The sequence below is a fragment of the Scaptodrosophila lebanonensis genome, unplaced genomic scaffold (genome assembly GCF_003285725.1).
Source record: "Scaptodrosophila lebanonensis strain 11010-0011.00,11010-0021.00 unplaced genomic scaffold, SlebRS2 tig00001415-arrow-pilon, whole genome shotgun sequence".
In the NCBI taxonomy this organism is placed as follows: Eukaryota; Metazoa; Arthropoda; class Insecta; order Diptera; family Drosophilidae; genus Scaptodrosophila; species Scaptodrosophila lebanonensis.
This window is the reverse complement of record NW_022060742.1, coordinates 2751639-2774374: the sequence shown is the minus strand read 5'-3', so window position 1 is coordinate 2774374 and position 22736 is coordinate 2751639. Positions and strand designations below refer to the sequence as shown.

Below are 22736 nucleotides of genomic sequence, written 5' to 3'. Positions count from 1 at the left end.
TTTATAAAACACACACACTTACACCCTTCTTTTTGCTGTGAGTTACTAAGGAGTAAAATTTATTTTGGATATTATTATTTTAATGATTTTTTGTTAGTTTTTAGACTTTATTTGCTATTCTTTATTAGATCAGAGGTTCTCTGTAAAAGATATGTGACGTTTTATTTTGTGGTAGCAAAATATATTGATTTTCAGGAGCTCCGAAAAACATTGCTTTCGTATGTCCATCCCTACTAATTCGAAGGCTTGGCCTTGGGACTACCGGAAATTGAAGCCATATAAATGATCAAATGGATTCATCGGTATCCTCGTTATATGAGCTAGTTGACCAGTTGCTGGGCCGTCAATAATAGTTGCTACACTTAAATTGTTCTGCAATTCCTTAATAAGCAGCCTCTTCCCTTTTCACATGCTTGGAAGGCTTTAATTTCTCAAAAGCATGATAGCGATTCCGAATTTTACCGCCAATTCATGTGTCGGCAGTCCAGAAGGGTTTAGTGAATTTAATGTCTTCAAGTTTTAAGCACGGTGTCGATCGATTATCTAATCTTTCATTTGGCTGGGGGCTTTTGAATATTATTGCCTTAATATTTAAAGTGACCATTTTATGAACTAACAGCATTCGTCGACAGTGTAGCTTCCCAACCGTGAAGAATCCATTAAATCGGTCCAGTAGATTCGGAGCCTTTTCAATTAAAACAAACAAATAAACAAACTATCTAACCTTTCCTCTTTATAATATTAGTATAGATAACATGATTGTGATTTGTGTACAAATTATTTGTATGTTTGGCCCAACTTTAAATGCTTCCTTCTGTTCTTAAATTTTTTTTTTTTTTACAAACTGTCGCGTTAAGAGCAATTTATTCTGTCACGACAGAGCATGAAGAGCATATGCATAAATAATGGCAAATAAAGCGAAACTTAAAGCGGGTTATGGCAAAAGCCTTCAAAAGGATGCGCTATTAAAGTGAAAAGCGGCAGCCGCCGGCCCAAGAGAGGGCGCGCGTTCAGCCAAGTGGCAATTGAGTTTCGCATCTGGCAGTTGCAGTTGCAGTTAGTTGGGTGCAAGTTTTAAAGCTTACACTAGCAGAGTAAAAGTTGTTGCCGCGCTTGATTAATGCACGGAAAACGCTGAAAATAAATGTAGTTTTCACAAACTACAGGATACAGAACAGGCACACACACCCACCCACCCACTTGAGTAACGAGGCAACTGGGTAAGTGGCGGTCTGATGGGTATGTTTGTTTCGTGGGGGAAGTATTGTGTCTAAATTTGAAACTACGAGCTCTTTAATTATGCACACACTAGCAGCAGGATAATGGTTCTTCTGACTCCCCTCTGGCGGCACTCAATAGCACAATTCACGTTTGTAATGGGTCCTGACACTTCGGGCGAGGTCTGTTTAAGATGTAACATAATAGCAAACCTTCATGTCCTCAGCACTAACCTATCCACCTTTTGAACAATCTTTAAATTTATTAACTCAACAATTTGGCAGAAACAAGCAGAAAAGAACAAACAAATACTTGTATGCATTGATTAAAACTTAAAAGGTAGCATCTAAAGGTAATAGAGGTTTATTCCGGTGTCCTCATCAACCCATACTATCTTATTGTTCGATTTGGCGAAGGCCACATCCCAAAGCTTTGCATCTTTCTTGGGGACATAGGTGTTGTTAAGCTTAGTGTAGCGGGAATCCCAAATATTGACGGTGCCATCGTGAGCAGCACTCGCAAAAGTCGTACCATCTGGCGAGCAGTCCACCGACATGACTAGGCTATTGTGCCCCATAAGACAATCGTGTAGACACCCGTTGGGCATATTAAATAGTTTAACGGTCTTATCATCGCATGCGGCCAACAATCGTCGCATTTCGGGATCGAAAGAAAGACGTCGCATCGGCTTCCCCACGTGCGTCTGTCTTACGATCTGGCCAGTCTCAGCATCGAAAAGAGTTAGACAGCCAGCATAGTCGCTGGCGGCAACGAAACGATCATTCCTGGCTACAGCCAGACCCAGCACATTCTCACGCCTCTCCGTATCATAGCTATGCTTGAGCTTGCCAGTTTTCGTATCGTACATGTGAACCTGCCCGTATCCTGTGCCGCCAAAGACGCAATCCGCACTGCCACCAAAGGCCGTCGACCAAAAATTGGGTACCAAGGCATGCGAAACACTAGATATTGTCACTCCGTTGGCAACGTCCAAGAGGGTCAGTATGCCATCCATTGAGACGGCAGCTATGGTCGAATTGTCGGAGCTCAGAGCCACATTGTGGGCCCCCAGGCTTGGCAGCTTGTGCATGTACTTACGACCGAAAGTGTCCCTCTGCCAGGTGAGTAAGTATGACACAAGCAATACAGCCTCGGTGCTCCCTGACACCACAAACTCCTGATATTCATCATCGGTCGACGAGTCCGAATCTTCTGCTGTTTTGTCCTCCTCCCCTTTGCTGACACGTCTGGGCGACATCCTTTGGCCGGGCTCCCGTTTTCCCCAAGCACAACAGCGCATGTTCTGCGGTTTCTTCTCTTTATCATCGATGGGCTGGATTTGTTCACTTCCATTGATTCTTGTTCTTTTTTTCACAGTTAGTCGAGTGTTGCTCATATTGAATGCGTCCTTCTTTTTGTTCTTAATAATTAAAATATACTATTTGTACTGTGCTGCGATAAAACTAAATGCCTACTAAATACCCAAGCGGTACAACAAAGAAACTCAAAGGATCAACCGCTTCAAAAGGTGTGAATTAATTGGGGCTCTGAGGGAATAATAGGTACTTCATTATAAAAAAAAATAATAATAATAAGTTAAGAATAAAGTTCAGTTTTTAGTCTTGGCGAGAAATTCGCAACAAACCCATGTGATTAACACTTTGTAAATCTTGAATAAATAGAAATAGCGAAGCAGCTGCTTTTATTGTAAGTTCCAATATATCTAAGATATAATATAAATAAATATTAGGTATAACCTCTCCGCAGACCTGTACCTCATAAAAGTCTCTATTATGATGTAGATTTTGGACCTCTTTTATAAAGAGACGCCTTGAAAACTTCCCATACTACCCACGATAATGCGTTCGCCGCAGCACTACTATATAGTATATATTTGTGTAGCAGCTATAGCCCTCTACTGTAATACTTAGTCGACATCGAGTCGAGTGACACGTGAGCACAGCAATATGCAAATTGGGCATAGTTGGTCCCCATTCTGTAATGCTGGGATGATGCTGAGCTCAGCATGTAGACATCGTTGCGTTGGGGAGGATTGGTGGACTGGTGGGCTGGTGGTTGGTGTGGTGTGGTGCTGGGCTGGGATTTTTGGGATTGGGGACCCATAAATGACAAAATGCCATAACTACAGCTATCCAAACACTCTTGTGCTTAACATGTGTTGTCGTTTTTTCCTTGTTTGGGGTTGGACCTAACGTTGGCTAAAAATAGTGCCGCCATCTCGACTAAGCATCACCAGGAAAGCAGTCAGGCAGGCAGGTAGGCCGACAGGCTGGGAGCAGCTGCTGCTTCTCATGACTCACTCACTCACAGGGCCATGCAGTTTCAAAACGAGTGCATTCGTATTGGTAGACAAGTATTTGTGGAGCCTTCCAAGTCATTTGTCATGCTTACAAAAGTCAATCAGCTCAGCTTGATTTGAGATTTTTAGGACACGAGAGCAATTGTGACATTTTTATTGCCAAAGCTAAGTGAGAAGACAAATGGAATGCTTCTTCAATTCATTTCACAATAGTTGTCGCATTCGCAAATGAGTTTGAAGCCTAATCACCAGATAATAAGCCAGGGAAGGCGCTATTGAAATAGTTATGTCATTTGATTAAGACTGACTAGAAACACAGTGTTTTAAGTAACCTTTTTGGTGTTTATTTTTGTTTGGCGATGGCAATTATTATACTATAGATACAATACTTGTACGAGTGTATGCAATATAGACCTAGAAACACGGAGCCAGCTTCTATAAATTGTTCAATCATAACAGGCGTATCAGACCACATACTTGTATATAAGAGAGGCTTGCCATAATTATAAGACACTTTGATAATTTTACTCTAAGCCCTCACAAACAGAGGATAATATACAGCTTTTTTTTTTGCTAATTTGAGATAAGCTTAGAAAATAACTGTGTGATTAGTAGTATTTAATTTGGGTTCTTTTAATTTTAATTTAATATTAGAAGCTATAAATGCAAAATACTTTTAGTCATGGACGAATTCAAAACATTTAACTGGCGAATAGAAGGCGCAATTATTACCTACTATAAAACGGGAGTGAAAAAATTAAATTGCACGAAACTCTGGAAGGAAACGAATACTTTCTGCCCGCAACAAGAGGAATATATTTCAAAAATAGAGCAATTCGAACCCACAAGTAGCTACCCCATGATGCAAAAACCTTAAAGAGCTTATAAACTCTCTTGTTAGAAAGCTGTAAGTCACATTTAAAATTTTGATGACTGTCTCTTCAAATGGAGCGCATTTGTTAGTCTATTTTCATGAAACTTAATATTTCTTCCCATATATGGTACAGATATATCACATTATTTTTAAAATCAACATTATCGTATAGACTTACCTTCTATATATGTGTTCACTGTGTGATGCTTTTAATTGTTCGCAATCCTTTTGTTTGCTCTCAAATGCAGCTTCGCTTTTCAATGGCAGGCGCCTAGGAGCAGACTATTCTCTGCCCAATCTGGTCATTGTTTATTTCCTGCAATGCCCTCGTCCTGCTCTATGTTTTTATTGTATTTGTTGCGTTTCTGTTGTTGTTGTTGTTGTTGTTGGCATCCAAGCGTGCAGCAAGCGTCGCTTGTCGTCGTCAGCCTAATCAGCAGGAGCGGCCAACTATATGCAGTTTACACATTGTCGTCGTCAGCATTTTGTTCCTCTGTTTGTTGCGCACTGTTTGTTGAAGATGAAAATGCAAATTTCTGCAAAAACAAAAACAAAGACGAGTACATGTACATAAGTGCTTGCAGTTAAAAAAGAAAGAAAGAAAAACACGCACACACTACAAAATAAACGCAAATTTGTTGCTGCGTTGAGTTCATTGAACCGCGAGCTGCACAAAAAGGCGCAGCGACCGCAAAAGAATTGCAACATTTAGTGGCAAGCAGGAGGGACGCCCAAATGAAAACAATGCTTGGCCCGAGTCGTTGCGGCTTCTTCTACCATAGAAAATTAGATGGTTTATTTGTTTGTTGAAATTGAAGGTGAAATGTTGCAAACGGAAGCAATTAGTTTCATTTGTCGGCCATGCACAGTGGGAAGAAAACACATCGCGACCATTAACTGTGGTTTCACATCCATTCATTTATTCTCATTTTCGAACTTGTTTTAAATGATAAACGCATTATTTTAAAATTGTCTTTTGTATTTGAAAATAGTGTAATATTTATTCAAATATGGCATTCCTTGTGTCCTGACGATGTAAATATTGACATCAAATATGTTCGGAAAATCTAAAATTGCCTTTTTGACATTGTATTTATTTACCTCTGACTTTTGGTCATGTTCTAGTAAATGATATATTGTGACATCTGTAATACCAAACAGCAAAATATACCCGAAAAGAGCAATATATCTGTGTATGTGTTTTAATGCAAATCTTCATCCAAATAGGTTTAATTTTGCAAATAGAAACAGACCAACATTAGATCCAAATTTCCAGGCAGTTGATCCATAAGAGATGCTATAAGACTTATTTCAACATAGCACAAAAAATATTTTTGCAACATTTTCAATACATCCATTGGAAACGCAAAATCTCAAGCACACTCGCTGTTCAATTTCATTTCCAAAGTAAAAATCGCCAGACAACTAAAAAATAGCTAACACACACACATTTATTAACAAATTCCGCTCAAACTTCACACGATTGTGAAAGAAACAAAACATCTCATTAAACGCCAAACTTGGCATATCATTTAATTATCCAAAAATATATGATGATACTGACTTGATCAATGTAAGCTTCATTTTCATGTCGAAGATTTCAATTTTTATACAAAATATGCACAACAGTTTTCAGACTTTAAGTATCACAATCTATGCTGGAATGTCTCTAGAGTATAGGTTTATCTAAGCTAAGCGAATCATCCCATTGCTTATTAATTTTAAATTTCCATATTTCCAATTCCTCCCACTGTTGGGCAATGACTTCACTTTAACCAACGCTGGCAGAGAAAGTGCTTAAAATTGATATATACTGCGCGTGTTTTTGGTTACAAATATACTTTTTATTTCATTTTTTGTAAGCTGATGCTTCTGGAGCTTAAGAAATGGGCAATGAATAGTAAACATCAACAACAAAGTGTTGCCGATCACTGCAAATGAAAATCACAAACTTGTCGTCTCATTGTTGACTGAAAAGTGCTGACCAACTTGCCTTTTTATGGGCCTGATTATAGACACTGCCACAGTGGGGAGACACTCCTCCCTCTCACTCTCACTCTCTCTCTCTCTCTCTCGCTACTATTCCACACCACAGTACACCAAAGTAAAAGTGATCACCGATCACGTTTTCACTCGGACAACATCACATGTCTTTGAGGGCTTCGAGGTATGCCTTTGGGTGGGCCTCATAAATTGTTACCATCCGTGCATGGTAATTGTTTAATGTTATTGCTGTTCAACAATTTCACTCACTTATGGTGCGTGAGAAATTTTCAATGGATGTGTACTCGCATAAACAGCAATAAAGAAATTTGCGTGAATTTAGTGATGCGGATGCGCAGTTACTTGGGGCAGGTTGTGGATTGTCGGGGAGCAGACAATAGATTGAAGAAGTGGAGATTGTGTAAGAAAGGCAAGAGAAATTCTGTTATAGCTATTGTATAAGTTGATTTACTTACTTGAGGCAGGTCAAGGCTTGTTAGAGTGAAAATCACGAGCGGAAAAGTCAAACTAATAATAATCATTCTTAATGGTATTTAAGGGTTTTTAATATAAGTTAGCGCAACTATCTTCTAACCAGGGACAACAAATAATGATTTTTTTAAAGTGAAAAGATCATTTTCTTATAGTAATATTCAGAAAACGAGGATTGGGATTTTAGGTTTATCTATGTTATCTATCTTATATATGCAAAAATAATGTTTACTGGTTTATTGGTCAAAATTAATCATTATATTGTTAGAAAATAAAAAAAATTAAAAAATAAAATAATTTATGATAGCACTTATTTTTAATGTTTGCAGTCCCTGTTAATTATTTAAATTTCTGAGAGTATAATAAATATAGAGTTACTGAAGTATGGCCAGGCATTATTAGAAAATAGTAATGTGCTAGCTGTATGGCTCGATGAAGGGTCCGTTTTGAAAACCACCCACAAAATCCAAATGTAAAATGGCATCAACAATAATTTTAGTCAAGGCATTGCCCTGCCATAACTCTTATCTAATCTGGTCAAGCGTTAGTCATATTTCAGTCACATTTTACGGCTCCATCGACATCATGAGGCACAGACGTCAGACGTCAGCCCAGCCCACCTCGGTTACTCAATATGGCTGGTAAGAATTAAAACAAAACAAAACAAAGCAAAAGAAAAAACATGAGGCTAAACATCTCACTACTAAGAACTTTTATCCATTATATGGCCTGAGCGAGCTCATCTTCAGTTCAAGTAACTTTCCGGCCACAAATCACCATAAAAGGTCATGAAAACGTTGTTTACTTTGCGCCTCACCAACACCAACACCAACAGAACAACAACAGCCAAGAACCTCATCTATAGTCGAGCAGCCTGCTACCAACTTCTGAGGCCATAAAAGCCACGACAATGAGATGCGGAAGAACATGGAGAGCAACAACAAACAACTTGCCGTAAAACCTAAACCTAAACATGACATGAACCTTCAATGTAATTTACAAGATTTATTTAACATGAGCTTGGGCTCTTTCTTTGGTTACTACGTGCCATAAAGCGTTGTTGCCACTTGCTTGAACGATCCGTGCGCTTTAATTACAAACCAGAGGCCAGCTTTTGAGCTTCTTTAAAATATTGTATGAAGGTGGAGATGCTGGCACAAATTTACCCAAAACAAAAACAAAAACAAAAGCACAAAAAACTTTGATAATAAGCCAACACACAGGTTACATACAGGTAAGTAAAACTTACACAATAAACATTAATGTTAACATTTATTTTATGGGAGAAAACTTGGCCAACACTCTGCACGGTGGCACATTCTCTTTCGCAGCGGCCTTGATGAGAAACTGTATCGCTAAGTGACCAAAGCAAATGGCCAAGACAATGCACAAATTATCCAAGACTGCTCGTAAAACCGCCAACAACAGTCAACAGCCACTCGAACGGAGGCGAATGTGGTTTCGATTGAAAGTTATGACATACGAGCATAATAATCGATGCGTTTTTTTTTTGCATTTGTTTCAATATCAAAATTGATAATCACATACTCATTCGATCGACCGACCAAACAGGTAGACATGCAGACGTCGACAACCGTTATAAGCTCGTGATCGAAGCCACACTCGATCGCAATCGAGATTTCGATCGCTCGCCAGCTAGCCAGCCAGCCAGCCAGCTAGTTGGTGATCTTTTTCATAGGAAATTGCAAAGACATTAAGTCGAACAGCTAATGATTGGGCTTTGCCATGACAGAGAAATCTGATTGATTGTTAATTAGATACATACATGCTTGTTCATGTTCATGCTTGTGCGTGTGAGTGGCGCGTGTCTTTGTGCGGATTCTAATGATAGTTCATTAGCACTTTCCATGCGCTGGAAATACCAATCGCAAATTACTCGTGTTTATATGATTTTCTCCCGAGAATGTCAACGGCATTTGGAATCGAGTTCATTGCCAACTAACAATTAGGAAGTCTGATTCAGACATGCTCTGCATTTCGTTTCCAGTTTTGCGCTAAAGATAGACAAATTCAAAAAAGGGTGCTCAAAATATTGCTACAAGCATTAGTATATCTGGAAATAATCCAATAACGCTGAACGTATTTATAATATCACTTTATAAGTCGATTGTCTGCATTGACTTCAGGTTTATTATCATGCAGCAATTTTTGTAAGCAGCTTAAATAGAATTCTTACAACTTTTAATGTCAGGTTATACCATTGTGTAATCTTTAGTCTTGGACACCATACCCTAATTATCGTCTATATTGAAGGTAGTTCAAAATAATTTAGGCAATATTCAAAAGTGCACTTTGCCTGTTATACTTTATGTATACTTTGCAAAAGCCTAAGATACCCTTTTTCCCTTCTAGTGTAACTGTTTGGACTAGTCTTACACCTACTAGCTATTTTCGTTGTAAGGTAACACAAATGGAAACTACAAATGGATGGATATATGGAGCAGCTCCTACAAGTAATCTACGTTGCGCGACCTGAAGTTGCCCATTTTCCTTCAGATGTTTATATATACGAATATCTAATCCAAAATATGTAAAAAGTTGTGCCCCTACAACGAACTTTCCTTTCTCCATCTCTCCTATTTTTTTTGCATTTAATCATTAGAATTTCTATAATTTCCTGTTATGCTAAGTTTCTCACTGTTGTGACTCACAAACAAAATCTCTAAAACATATTAAGCCGCTGTTCAGTAGCATCTATTTACATAAATCACGTGCCAAGCTCACACACAGACACACACACAGACACATACTATATAGACACACATTCACCAATTCATAACATAAAGCCGGCAAAGCGTAACTGCAAAAAATTAGACATTTATCACATCGTAAAAACATGAAAATGAGTCTAACAAAAAATTAAAATAAGCGGCAAAATATCATAAATTACAAGCGCGCCCGACCATGTAAATGTTGTACTAAATAGCGTTGGCAAAAGGGGGCGGCACAGTAGCGGCGTTTTAACTACGCGCAAACAGGTAAATAGCCAAGTGTGAATGTGGAATGGACAGTAGTGGGCCAGCAACAACAACAGCAACAATAATTGGCATGAATATGCCGTGCAAATTGGCGAGGAAGTAAATGGCAACACGGTAGCAATAACAGCTACATATACTATCTAGTTGTTCCCTTGGTCTCTTCTGATCTCCAATTGCTATACACCTAGACCTATATACACTCAGAGAACAGAACCAAAGGTTCACTTCCTCTTCAGAAAGATATATTTATATTAGTACCTAGTTGTTCCCTTGGTCCCTTCTGATCTCCAATTGCTATACACCTAGACCTATATACACTCAGAGAACAGAACCAAAGGTTCACTTCCTCTTCAGAAAGATATATCTATATAAGTACCTACTTGTTCCCTTGGTATCTTCTGATCTCCAATTGCTATACACCTAGACCTATATACACTCAGAGAACAGAACCAAAGGTTCAATTTCTTTTCAAGAAGATATATCTATATAAGTACCTACTTGTTCCCTTGGTATCTTCCGAAATACACTTAGATAACAGAGCCAAAGATTCGACTTTTTCTCAGGAAGATATATTTATATTAGTACCTAGTTGTTCCCTTGGTCCCTTCTGATCTCCAGTTTCTAGACCGAAATACACTTAGATAACAGAGCCAAAGATTCGACTTTTTCTCAGGAAGATATATTTATATTAGTACCTAGTTGTTCCCTTGGTCCCTTCTGATCTCCAATTGCTATACACCTAGACCTATATACACTCAGAGAACAGAACCAAAGGTTCACTTCCTCTTCAGAAAGATATATCTATATAAGTATCTAGTTGTTCCCTTGGTATCTTCTGATCTCCAGTTTCTAGACCGAAATACACTTAGATAACAGAGCCAAAGATTCGACTTTTTCTCAGGAAGATATATTTATATTAGTACCTAGCGGTTCCCTTGGTCTCTTCTGATCTCCAGTTTGTATGTTTTTATGGCACACCTACTATAGACGTAAGAACAGAACATTTTCAAAGATTCGATTTGTCCTCAGGAAGATAGATGGATTAGATGAGCTTTTGGTAGAATATAGTACTTCCAGAGGAAATCGACACTGCCAGACCACACTTTTAGATATTTGTAAATATTAATAGTTTAGGGACCTTCTTACTTAATATAGTTAAGTATACTAAAAAGTTCAACCAATTTTAAGCAATGTGAATTATTTTATAGTACTCTATAAATTGTTTTAAAGTATTGAATCTCATATGTAGTGTAAGTAGTATAGATTAGCACAATCCATATCGAGTTGTCTTTCTGAATGCTTTTTCTAGTTTTTTAATCGTTATTCATTTGGCATCTTTTAGGATAATATCAATTGAGGTTATAAAAATCAATAAAAATAACAAACAAAACAAATCTGTGACCATTTCAGATAAAACATATACAAAGGCATTCATCATAGTTTAATGTAAGATTTAGCAAAAATAGTTATTCAAGTGTAGTAATCGCATAGCAATTAAAATAACTGAATTAAGCGAGATATGTGAGCATGCAAATGGAATGTATGAAGTTGGGGAAGGGCGCGTCGCGTCCAAACACTTACACGAAAAAAAAAGAGGAAAAAAATCATAAAAATGTTTATAGACGACCATTCCCAGTGACTTTCACAGACGACACATCCTCCAACTGCCCAAGCCATATATACCCAGTGCTAGAGAGCCAGAGTCAAGCTCATAATTTATTGTCACCGCTATTGCTGTCGTTGGCTTGCGGGGAAAATTGCTTTGCCAAGGTCTTAGCCAGGCTGCGGGAGAGAGCGAGAGAGAGAGAGAGAGATGGAGAAAGCGAGTAAAATGCATGTTGCATGCTGCACGCCGCCGTCGATTTTAATTGCATGTTCAAACGCTGTCAAACCAAATTTATTTAAAGAGCAAAACGCTGCGCCAATTCCCATCTTTCTTTCAATGACATTGCGATGCCGTAATTGAAATTGTTCACTTGATATGTTTATGTGGGTTAAGTGCTGCCTCGTTGGTTATGGGACAGCATGGCGTATGCGTAATTTGTTGTGCGAAGTTGATAAGCGGATTGTTGAAAATGAAACTTATTGATTTTGATGAATCACGTGCACAAATCACAAGCCTTATCTATTTATTTATAAGTAGTATATGATTAAACGCGCCAACCAAGATAAGTTAGGCTCATTTTAATATAATTTTAAAGGCAACTAACTAAATATGAACCTCAAATATTGACTTGTGTTGGATTAAATGTAACTGTTACCTATTTATTTAACATATACTTGTAATTACAAATGAAATGCCAACTTAAAAAATATAACTTCTTTTTGAAATTTTATAATTTCATATCACATCTTTATATCTTTAAGACGCAGTGGTCCATTATATAGTTTCAAAAGTTTACATGAATGGATCCAGTAGTTAAAAATAAGTCTTATTTTCAAAGCAGGACGAAAAGCATTAGTATGCCTAACTTAGTTTTAACAAAGATCCGAAGACTTCTTTCCCAATATTTCCCTATTCAGCTCAAGTTTTTGAGCAGTTGTGTTTGTTGAGATCGGTCAAATAGCAGATGCACGACGCAACGATTACATAACAACAAATCACAAATCAAGTGAAGAGGCAAAAAACTTCAAGCGTTTCAAAATGAGAAAGAAAATCAATAAATACAAGTAGGAAGAAACACAGAGAAGCTGATGCTCGTCAGTGTTGCTAAACAGGCTAGAGCTATGTTTGAGGCACTTGAGCATGTCTGCTGCAAATGAAATTAATGAAATGTTGCAACAATGTTGTGCTGCCTTGCTTGCTGTGTTGCAAAATCGAGAGAGCCAGCAATTTTGTTTATAAATTGTCTAGCATGGCCAAATCAAATCACTGGCTAATGCATGGCTACTCGACGAGGGGTAGGCCTCACTTCAGCCTCAGCAGCCCATTCGGGGCAGCTGTTGACGTGTTGTGGCAATGAACTTGACATTAATAGGGCTTCTGCTTCGTCTTCTTCTTCGTCTGCGTTGTGTTCAGCTGCCGGTTGCTGCGTTGCGTGACTGCCAAGACTTATGACTGCCAACAGCATTTTCTCAGGGATTTAGCCACTTGGACAAGTCAATTCAGATGGAAAGTCGTGTTGTGTTGTGTTATGTTGCGTTGAGTTGAGTTGTCAGTGCAAGTGCATAAAGAATTTTTAATTGCGGATATGGCTGGTTCTTCGAGTGAGGCTGTGGCGCATTTAGCCATATGGCCACTCTTGGTGCGTGAGTTGGCCATAAAGTGATGGCTTGGACTGCTTGCTGGCGGCCTTAAACGGTTAGTTATGCCATTAGAGGCCAACTCAACAGTTTGCTGACGGAACTGTTTGCAATCAAGTTGACAGCGGTTGCCAGGACATGGGCAACGAAATTGTTGGAAAAATCCACATCAAACTAAATCAAATACTGTCTGCCACTTTTCATAAAATGTCATTTACTTACTGTTCAGTTGTCAAGCATAAAGCGACGACCTTTTTTTATATCATCTATTCATACCCTAGTCAACAACAACTTCATTAAATAAAGTGCCAAAATATGAGCTCGAAATAGAATAATAATAAACAGACCAAGGCTGGCTAAAAAAAAAAAGAAGAAACAGCCAAGACGGACACAGTTTACACAAGTGCTTTTTATTTTTTTTACTTTTTTCAGGCGGTAAAGAAAGCGCACAACAATTTATAAACCCATAATTAAAAACCTCTCAAAAGGGTAACCAATGAAAAAATTTAAGCGACACAACCAAAGTTGCGCCAAGTGTGTAAAAAATGTAAAAAAAACGCAGCAGCGAAAACAATTACAAAAATTGTGAGGCATGACAAATGACAAAAAATGCGAGGCTGACCTGCAACTAAGCCCCACAACAGAGTCCCCACCACCTGCCCCTTCTTCTTCTCTTCTCTGTGCAACGAAAGCGAAAATTTTCAGAGCTGTGCAACAGACGCGTGGAGGGTCAGACCCCTCTTTGTGCCACACACACACACACACACACTCGCATTTGAAGCGCATAATTTCCAGTGAGAGCGTGACAATGTCAACACCGTGACATCGACTACAACAACAACAACAACAATAACTAATGCTGAAAACCTGTTGAAGTGTGGCTCTTGAATTATACGCTTAACACAAGCAACTAACATCATATTTTTGCAGCTTATATCACGAAAAATTACGCGATCTTTCCCACTTTTCAGTGATTAGCAACAAATTATTTTGTGATTTTAAATATCTGTAGTTACAACAAGTTGTTATTACGTGAGATTTCCAGAAGAAGAAACAGTTCAATCAGATACCAAGAAATGCGCAGAGACATCCGGAAGTACGGATAATCAAAATTGAAGCTAATGACAGAACACAAGACTTTTTGGGTTGAATTTTTGTGGCAAAAGGAAATGGGCGCAAATAAAGTGGAGTGAAGTAATGACTGGGAATCTCATTTCTCTGGTAATGCAATGTCTTAACAAAAGCATAATACTCCACCACCCGGACTGAGGCTGTCAATTAAACAACTTGCCCATGCTAGCAGATATATAAACAGGGAAGTATATTGCTTTTATTTGGATATTCAACTAAATTCTTCACTTAATTATTTATTTACTTAAATTACATTTTATTTTCATAACTCATCCAATAATCTGCAAGCAGAATCTCACGTCCTGCCCATCTCTTTCCAGCTACTGATACAATTTTCCAGCCAACTCAGATCCCCTCGTACACAATATTCGACTTTAGAAAACATATAATTTCATACAAATGAATTTAACATATCAATGTGCAACTTCTGGTAACTAAAGACGCCAGCTGGTAGTTTTTACTTGAAGTTAACATCATACATTAACATTTAATAATAAGAAAAGGATTCTCCTGCAAAACCAGATGCAATTGTCTGCATGTCTGACCGTGGCTAGCATCTTAATTAAAGTTTCATTTTCGATGCATTTATTCATCATAAAAGTCGTAGAGTTTTGCTCTTAAAAAAGTTTCATTTTCAATGTATATACTTATTTATCAGAAAAGTCACAGAAGTGTATCACCATTTCAAGATGATTTATGCTAAAACATGTATTATTCAAATCAAATTCAAGCAGACACAATCAAATGCAAATAGTTCTAATAAAATAAATAGAATAGAATAAATAGAAACCTAATAGGTTCAGACATCATATATACAAGTAGTATACTTAGGCAATAACTGTTGAGTTTCCCATTTCATGAAAAACGTACACAACTATTCTTAATAAATATTTTTATCTATTTAAAAGTCTCGCAACACCTTGAGATATGTTAATCTTTACGCAGATAGTAGCAATATACTATATGTGTCTTTAAACCTACTTACTTGTATATCTTATCTGTTTATTATCAGGTTACGAGAATTCATATCGGTTTAATTTACATCATACTCACTACAACTATTATAGCTTCTATTTGCCAAGTGTGGCTCAAGTCTTTTACATCGGCAACTCAAACTTGCATTCATAAATCCATCTAGCACTTGAATCCATTTGCACAGGCTCCTTAAACCGTTTTTGCGACTGCAAACATATCCTTTTACAAAGCTCACCTCCACCCACACCCCCAAGTCAACATTTTCCATTCATGCTGCGTCGCCGACTCCTTACCCCCAATACCAGCCCCAACGCAGCTCATCCATACACTTACTCACTTCATTCCAGCCGGCTGGCGAGCAGCAGTGAACTTTTAGGGTTTACCTGGTATTTCCATTTCATAATTCACAATCACAACATTTTTTTCCCCCCTCCCATTTGTTTCTTCTTTTTTGCATTTTATTCCTGTCAGCTTTTGCTTTTGGCATGCGCCGTTCTTCATGCGAGTATTCACGTAGCTTTTTTCTAGTTTTCTCTTACGCTCTTTGTTTTGGACACACCACAAGCCAAACAAAAAGTGGAAGAACAAGAAACTGAAAACAGAAAACAAATCCGCTTAGGGTGCAAAAGGCAAAACTGTTTCAATTGCCAACTAAGCTCCACGTCTACTGCGCTCCTCTCCTCCCCACAATCAACTAACACAGAGCCCCAAGTCAAGTGCAGTCAAACATTTGAGCCGCGCAAAATATTTCAAATTCATATACATATCTTACATACAGACAGACATACATACATACATACATACATACAGGCAGACAGGCACATTCGTGCATGCGAGCGACTCTGGTTAGTTATTTAGTTGGCTAGGCAGGCGGCAAACTGCCATAACCTTGAGCCTCATGTTGATTCGGGCAAACGCAAATAAATACTATGCAGACATTTTAAAATATTCATCTTACTGTCAAATTTGTGGCACACATTTGTAGTATATGTAGTGGTATGTAGGAAAATATAAAGATTCCAAATGAAAACAGACAACTTTATTGGAGTTACTGGTTACCATTTGGTTAAATCGTTGTAGCTCTAATTTTGTTGAATAAATGCCCCAAATTTGAAATCAATCGGACGAATTTTATAACAGAATTGAAAATCGAAGAATTGTTAAAACCCCCATATTGATTCGCAGAATATAAATACCAAGTTTGAAGTCGATCCAATCGGTTAAAAAATCCGAACAAAATTTTCTGTTTCCCCATTTGGAGTCCGAATTTTCAAACTACGACTGTGTCCAGCACTTACTGTTTGCGCTGTGTTTGATCGTCAAACAGTCAATCAGGAGAAACGCTTTTATAGACTGGTTTTATGGAATGTTCAAGAATAGTTTTAGCATTGTTTTTTCAAAATATTTTATTGACTTTATTGCAGCGTAGAAGAATAGAATTCTTTAGTTTTGCGTAATTAAAGATGACTATTACTTCTGTTGAATTTCTGCTGGAAGTTAGGAAAGAACTAAAATAAATTGGTGTTTCATAATGAACTATCTTGCTGCATATCTTAGCTTTTTGTTCTAATCTAAAAGGTTGATAGCAACATTTTTTGCACAGTATTTTCAACATTAAATGCATATTTCAATTTAAAATTTTGCATTCTGTTCTAGACACTCCGTCTAATACTGAATAGCTTCCTCTCTTATCAGCTTTTAGGCGTCCATTAGAATTTCATTAGAATTTCAATTGATTTTTCTCCCACACTCGAATGACGCAATTAAGTGTGCGAATAGTTCAACAGTGCAACATTTGCAATACTTGCAACACATCCTATAATTTGCCAGTCATTAGCACTGATGTGCGCCTTATCAGTAACAGCATTTGCCCCAACTCCCCCCTCCAATTCTCCATTACGATTGCCTCCACTCATTGATTTTTCACACACTCGCAATCGCTTGAACTTTGCTCGCATTTTATTTGCTGGCACTTCCCTCAAATTTGATGTGCATTCTGCTCGTAAATGTAAATTGTAATTCCAAAAATTATTCTATTATTTATTCAAAATCAGCAGCAGCATTATCATCATCCGCATTTATACATACATATGTATGTTCATATAGTACTTAATCATGACCATTGCTGTTTATTGTTTGGCTGAGTTTGTTTTGTTGTCGCCCCCGGCCCCGTGCTAACAAAAATGCTCTGAAAATTTCAATTCATCTCTCTATTGTTCAGTTGAGTTAATTGCTTCGTCATGTACTATACAGTATATATGTATGTACATATATTGCATTGTAAATCCGTACGTTTGCACTTTTGTCAATAAATTTCATTTATTTATGCATTATATGCATGTTTATTGTGAGTGCCCATTAAAATCGTCGCCGCATTTTGTTTTCATTTTAATTGGATTTTCGCATTGCCAAGCCATATAGCTAATGGTTGAACATATGTATTTACAAATACAAACATACAAACATACTTGTATATAGATAGTACACACATGTCTTTACTTAGTCCATTATGCAGAAATGTGTAACTATGTTGATACAGTAATCGGTTGGGGAATCGGGCAGCCATTAAAACCATTTAAATTGGACTGCAATGCGAGCTCTCTGTAATATCCTGACGATAATTAAATTAGTATTACGAGCATGCCTTATTATTATTATTATTGTTTTTGTTGTGAATCCCGTGAGGACACAAATGTCACGACTACTTTTCCCGAGACTATCAAAGCTTTCAAAACTGCCAAGCAAATTATTGATTTATGTCACGCCCGTCTGTCTGCCCGTCTGTCGGCCCGACTGCCTGCCTGTCATTGTCAAAATCAAAAGATAAAGTATGCGCCTGCTTAAGCATCCACAAGCAGGTTCGGCACAAAGGCGTGCCCACTAAAATCGTAAGAGTTGGGGCTGAGGGAGAAAACAAGGCGATTCCTCAATACTCTATCGCCAATGCAAGCAAGAAACGCTCTATAAAACGCTTATGGGGTTGCCTTAGGGTATTATTAGGGATATTCGAAGACATGTCTGAAGGACTTTGAATATATTATTGTCAGAATATCACTTATCTGCTTGGTATTACTATATATTACTGAAAAAAATAAAGATATTTCCAGAATCATACCGTATTCCGAGATTCAATTTGGAGGCCTCCAAAACGGCTTTTGAAAAACTAAACTAAACCAATGCATACATGTTAGACATACGTGTAAGAATTGAACTCTGCGGACAGAACAGTGGACGCCATCCCATTATTTTATATAAAACATACCTATATCGACTCTTTTAATAACGTTTTTGAGATTTCAGTTACATGCATGGTGCAAGATAGGACTCAGCAGAGGACCATGCTCAGACCCTCAATATGCAAGCTGGAACACTTCGACGAAGTATCAGTATTTTGTAATTAAAGTAGACAAATACAACCTAGTATTAAATGCACATGCTATTTGATTTTACTCGATTAAATAAATCTACACGATTGGCAGAGTCCACACGACGAAGACGATTCAAAATAGCCCTGTCCGTCTGTCTGTGTGTATGAACGCAAGAATGTCAGAAAGTAAGTGAGCTAGAATAACCAAACTTTGCAAACAGATTCTTCTAAGTAAAATGAAAGAAAGCTTTGTGTTTTTTAATATAACCTATTGTATTTTTTAATAACTCCCGTAATTCTTGAAATTTTATACAACTCATGTTTCAGGCTAAAGATACCGAAAACTTCTATCCAAAGCTAGCTGTTTATAAAAGGATAAAGGTGGCTTATTTAATCCGTAAATTTGGAATATAATACCTAATCCTTTCTGCATTTAAAGAGATGTAGATATCCTTTACTATACTGCACGAGTATATGCCGTATTCACACCTTCATGACGAACATAAAAAGTACGTGTTTGCAGACAAAGTCGCCTTAAGACTGCAGATGCGTCTGTCGCTGCCGCAAAGTTGACTCAACCTTAGGCACTTCACACTTCAGAGCATAGCACAACCCGACGCCTGCCTTTTCGAGCGAAAAGTCTTCCCTGCTACTCTACAGGATTACAGTTTTTGTGCAGAAGCTGCTTTAAGGCAAACTTCATGCCAAAGACGATGGCAAAAGGCAATGCAAATAATGCAATGGCCAAGGAGCAACCCTTAGAAATGCTTGCTCCCAGCATGAAGCTCACAGCTTACAGATTCACGAGGAGTGCATGCATATATATATAAGTATATAGTATATGTGAATGAGTGTATATACATAGGAATAGAGAGGACCGTGCAAAACGCCGGCAGGGAAATGCAATGTAAGCAAATCAAATAGCGACAATAAAAAAGGAACGACGACATGCTATGGTTGAGCAAACTCGACAATGGTAAGCCCAAGAATTTCCTGGTTCTGGCGATAATGGGCTTTTAAAAAGATTTTGAAAAGTTAATCGTATCTTTCGACTTAGAAGCAACACCTGGTAAAGTTCAACAACCATCGCAGATACGAGCAAGCAGATCACATTGTTTAAAGAAAATCGATGAAAATGGAGAAAACGTTAAGCAAAGGAAACCATACCTCTGCGACCGATATTAATCAAAATAAACTTACTATTAAACTTCCGCTTAATACTTGGGACCCTGCTTAGGTTCTGTAATGGAGACGAATGGATGCGAACTATCCCAATACACTCAACATTCGATGTTACGAAGTCTTTTTTAAAGTTATTTATTTACTTACACAATTCTAACTGTTTGTTTTTCTCTTAGTTAGAAGAAGTTGGAAGCAGCACATAGAGAAACAATTTCTGCCAACATTATAAGTATACAAGTATACCAATAAATGCTTACACGTCCTGCTACCATCTTTCCGTTTCCTATCTACATGCATCGGAAAGCAAAAGCTGTTGTCTTTTCCAGAAAATCCAATAAAGAATATTAAAGAAAAGCAAAAGCTGCCAGACTCCACTCTACACACAGACAACCGCAGGCTACTTTAAATCGAAACTGGAAAATTCGTACAGTTGAATGCATTTCGATTATCGCTTAATGGGGCTAATGAATGACCCCTTTTGAGGGGGCTATTTAATGTAGTTAATTCTGTGACTAACCAAAGGGGGTTGCCATCGCCCAGGTAGAGCGACACAAATTAGGTCTAATTTGATTTGTGGTCAGTCATGCAGACGGGCCAATCCTTCCCCAAAAGCATGCCCCAAACCCCGCTCCAATTGGGGTCACAACTGCTAACACGCCCAGTAGAGGGTGCAAGCAAATCGACCAGCCAGGGAGACAGACAAACAGGCTAAGGACAGGGCAGGAAGGCACATTTACAGACAATAAATTAGGCAAACCCATCCCAGAAATAAAAGCAGAGAATGCAGCAACATTTTCACTAATGGATGCGATTTTACACTTGATTTTTCGAAAGGTGTTAATAATGTTTAAACATTAATGCAGGGAGTTGAAGTATTTGAAATTATTGCATATATCGGAAAAGAAATTAAGAAGTAGAATTTAGAATTCCGTTTTCAATTCGGTTATTACTGAAGTTCAGTCAAAGAGTCAGCTTAGAACCTTTGTTTTGTTTGGGAATTTATTTAGAAATACAAGTGTATTTGTATGTTTTTCAAATATTTGTACTCGGAGCTGGTAATGAATCTTAAGTGTGAAGTTTGTTTAATATTATTGTTGAAAGCTTTCATTGGTGAACGCTCTCAGTAAATTTGTAAACATGGTTAAAACTGTTCATGCATACAAAACTTCAATTTTAAAACTCTTAGTCCAACCAATTAGAAAGCCCACTCTGGGGGAGTCTTGGCCTTCGTCTACAACAGTGAAGAGTATTGTGTGGCAGAGTAGAAATGAGAACAGACGTGCCACAAGTATGAACTTTATGTTAAATTTAATTTCTTTGTTATTATCCAACTTAATACATTCCAAAATATAAATGCATTTTATGTAATTGTGAAAATCTGCATATATACTTCTTAAAGATTTTTATTTTTTATTTGCATTATTTATCTATTAATTTTTTAAAACCCTAGCATACGACCAACTTCTTTTTTTTTTTTTTTACATAATAAAATAGAAGTCGATCCTAAAAGTTAGTTTAAATTTGTATTTTTTTGTTTGTTGTTTTTTAAGAAATAAAACAGTTTTTTTCTAATATGCTATACATCCAAGACGAAGAAGAACATCCACTGAAGAACAAAACGATAAGCAAATCCATGAATAAAGATTTTTAAAGTTATAGCCAAATTTCCGCGTCGCATTTGAACATAATAGTATACCTATATGTACGTACTGAAATTGTGATTATATTTTATTGCGGCGCCAGAGCTTTAACAGCCTGCATGAGAACAAGAAGCAATTCCAATTGCAACAGCGACAACAACAACAGCAACAACACTAACAACCACAATCATTCGGCGTTGTGCAACACCTTATTATTGTTGTTGCTGGGGTAGGCGGGCTGCCTATTTCAGACATGCAATGCCACAGAATCAGAGTCTCAGTGAATTCTTTGCATACACATACTTGTACGAGTACACGAATGTCTGTATATAGTCTTGTGTCTTGCATACGTACTATACATACATATATACTTATTGTTTCTACCTTTTTGCTTATTACTTCACTCAATTCAATTTAATTGCGAATGCAGCGTGCGGCAATTACACAATGTCGACGGTTGAAACTTGGCTGTTTGCCATTGTCCGTCTGGCAACAAAGGGTTAAGCTCGTTAGTGTGTGTGTGTGGCTGTTTTCTGGGTTAGAATCACGTTTTGTCTGCCTGCTGGTTAAACAAATGTATGCTAATATTGCTGCTGCCTTCGCCCGCCGGTCGTATCGAATGCTAAGAATGATAATACTATATAGCATAGGGGGAGGCGGGGCAGCGCTATGGGGGCGTAACATATCGCTTTGCAGTGGCGCTTGCGCTGCTTGCTCAACCCCAGTGTCTTGAGTTGTGAGCTTGGACATAAAATTGAAAGCATTTGTTGCTGCACACTTTTAATTTTTTTGCTTTTTTTTTTTTGGTGATTGTTGTCTGTGTTTTCCACGTTTCAAGTTTTTCTCCTCTTTTCCCATTTTCACGGCACTTGGCGACGGGGCAGCGACTGCATGTGCCAAAGTGGTCAAGGGGCTGTTGGGGAGCTGAACTGCTGTGATTAAAGCCCATTTGAATTGCCGGACAGTTCAGTTGAATATAAAATTCACAATCTAATCATTAAACGTAAAGCATCCTACAGCAATTTTAATGGATATGTATGAAAACGTAACACTGTACGGCTGATTTCGACTCTGCTAAGGAGTTGTTTCGTCAATTTCTTCGTCTTTGACTGCTTCCCCAGAAAATTTCCTTCAGTAGCTCAAGCTGTCTTGGCCCCGTTGATGGATTCTCCAGCGGTTAGTAAAACAGAATTAGCCCCTAAGTATGTTCCTCGATTACTCCGGTGATGGCCCCCAAAAAGATTTAGGTTTAAAAGCAGACTTACTTGTATGAAGGACTCAATATCAAGTGACGTAAAGTTGTGAAAGTCTA

The 22736-nt window shown here is 37.8% G+C and overlaps 2 protein-coding genes across 2 annotated transcripts in view; both read right to left on the bottom strand.

Moving 5' to 3' along the window:
• LOC115632657 (pollen-specific leucine-rich repeat extensin-like protein 2) overlaps window positions 1-22736 on the bottom strand; it is a 36313-nt gene that overhangs the window by 7412 nt on the left and 6165 nt on the right. Inside the window, exon 2 of the mRNA XM_030529888.1 lies at window positions 4591-4948. The gene's annotated coding sequence lies outside the window, so the exon portion shown is untranslated. The remainder of the gene's footprint in view (window positions 1-4590; window positions 4949-22736) is intronic.
• Window positions 1565-2476, bottom strand: LOC115632656 (WD repeat-containing protein 61-like). Its single transcript, XM_030529887.1, has one exon. The coding sequence runs from the start codon at window positions 2474-2476 to the stop codon at window positions 1565-1567; it is 912 nt and encodes a 303-aa protein (XP_030385747.1).

Bases quoted from the DNA above. Each gene is read 5' to 3' on its own strand.
- LOC115632656 (XM_030529887.1), bottom strand. From the start codon at position 2,476: ATGTCGCCCAGACGTGTCAGCAAAGGGGAGGAGGACAAAACAGCAGAA.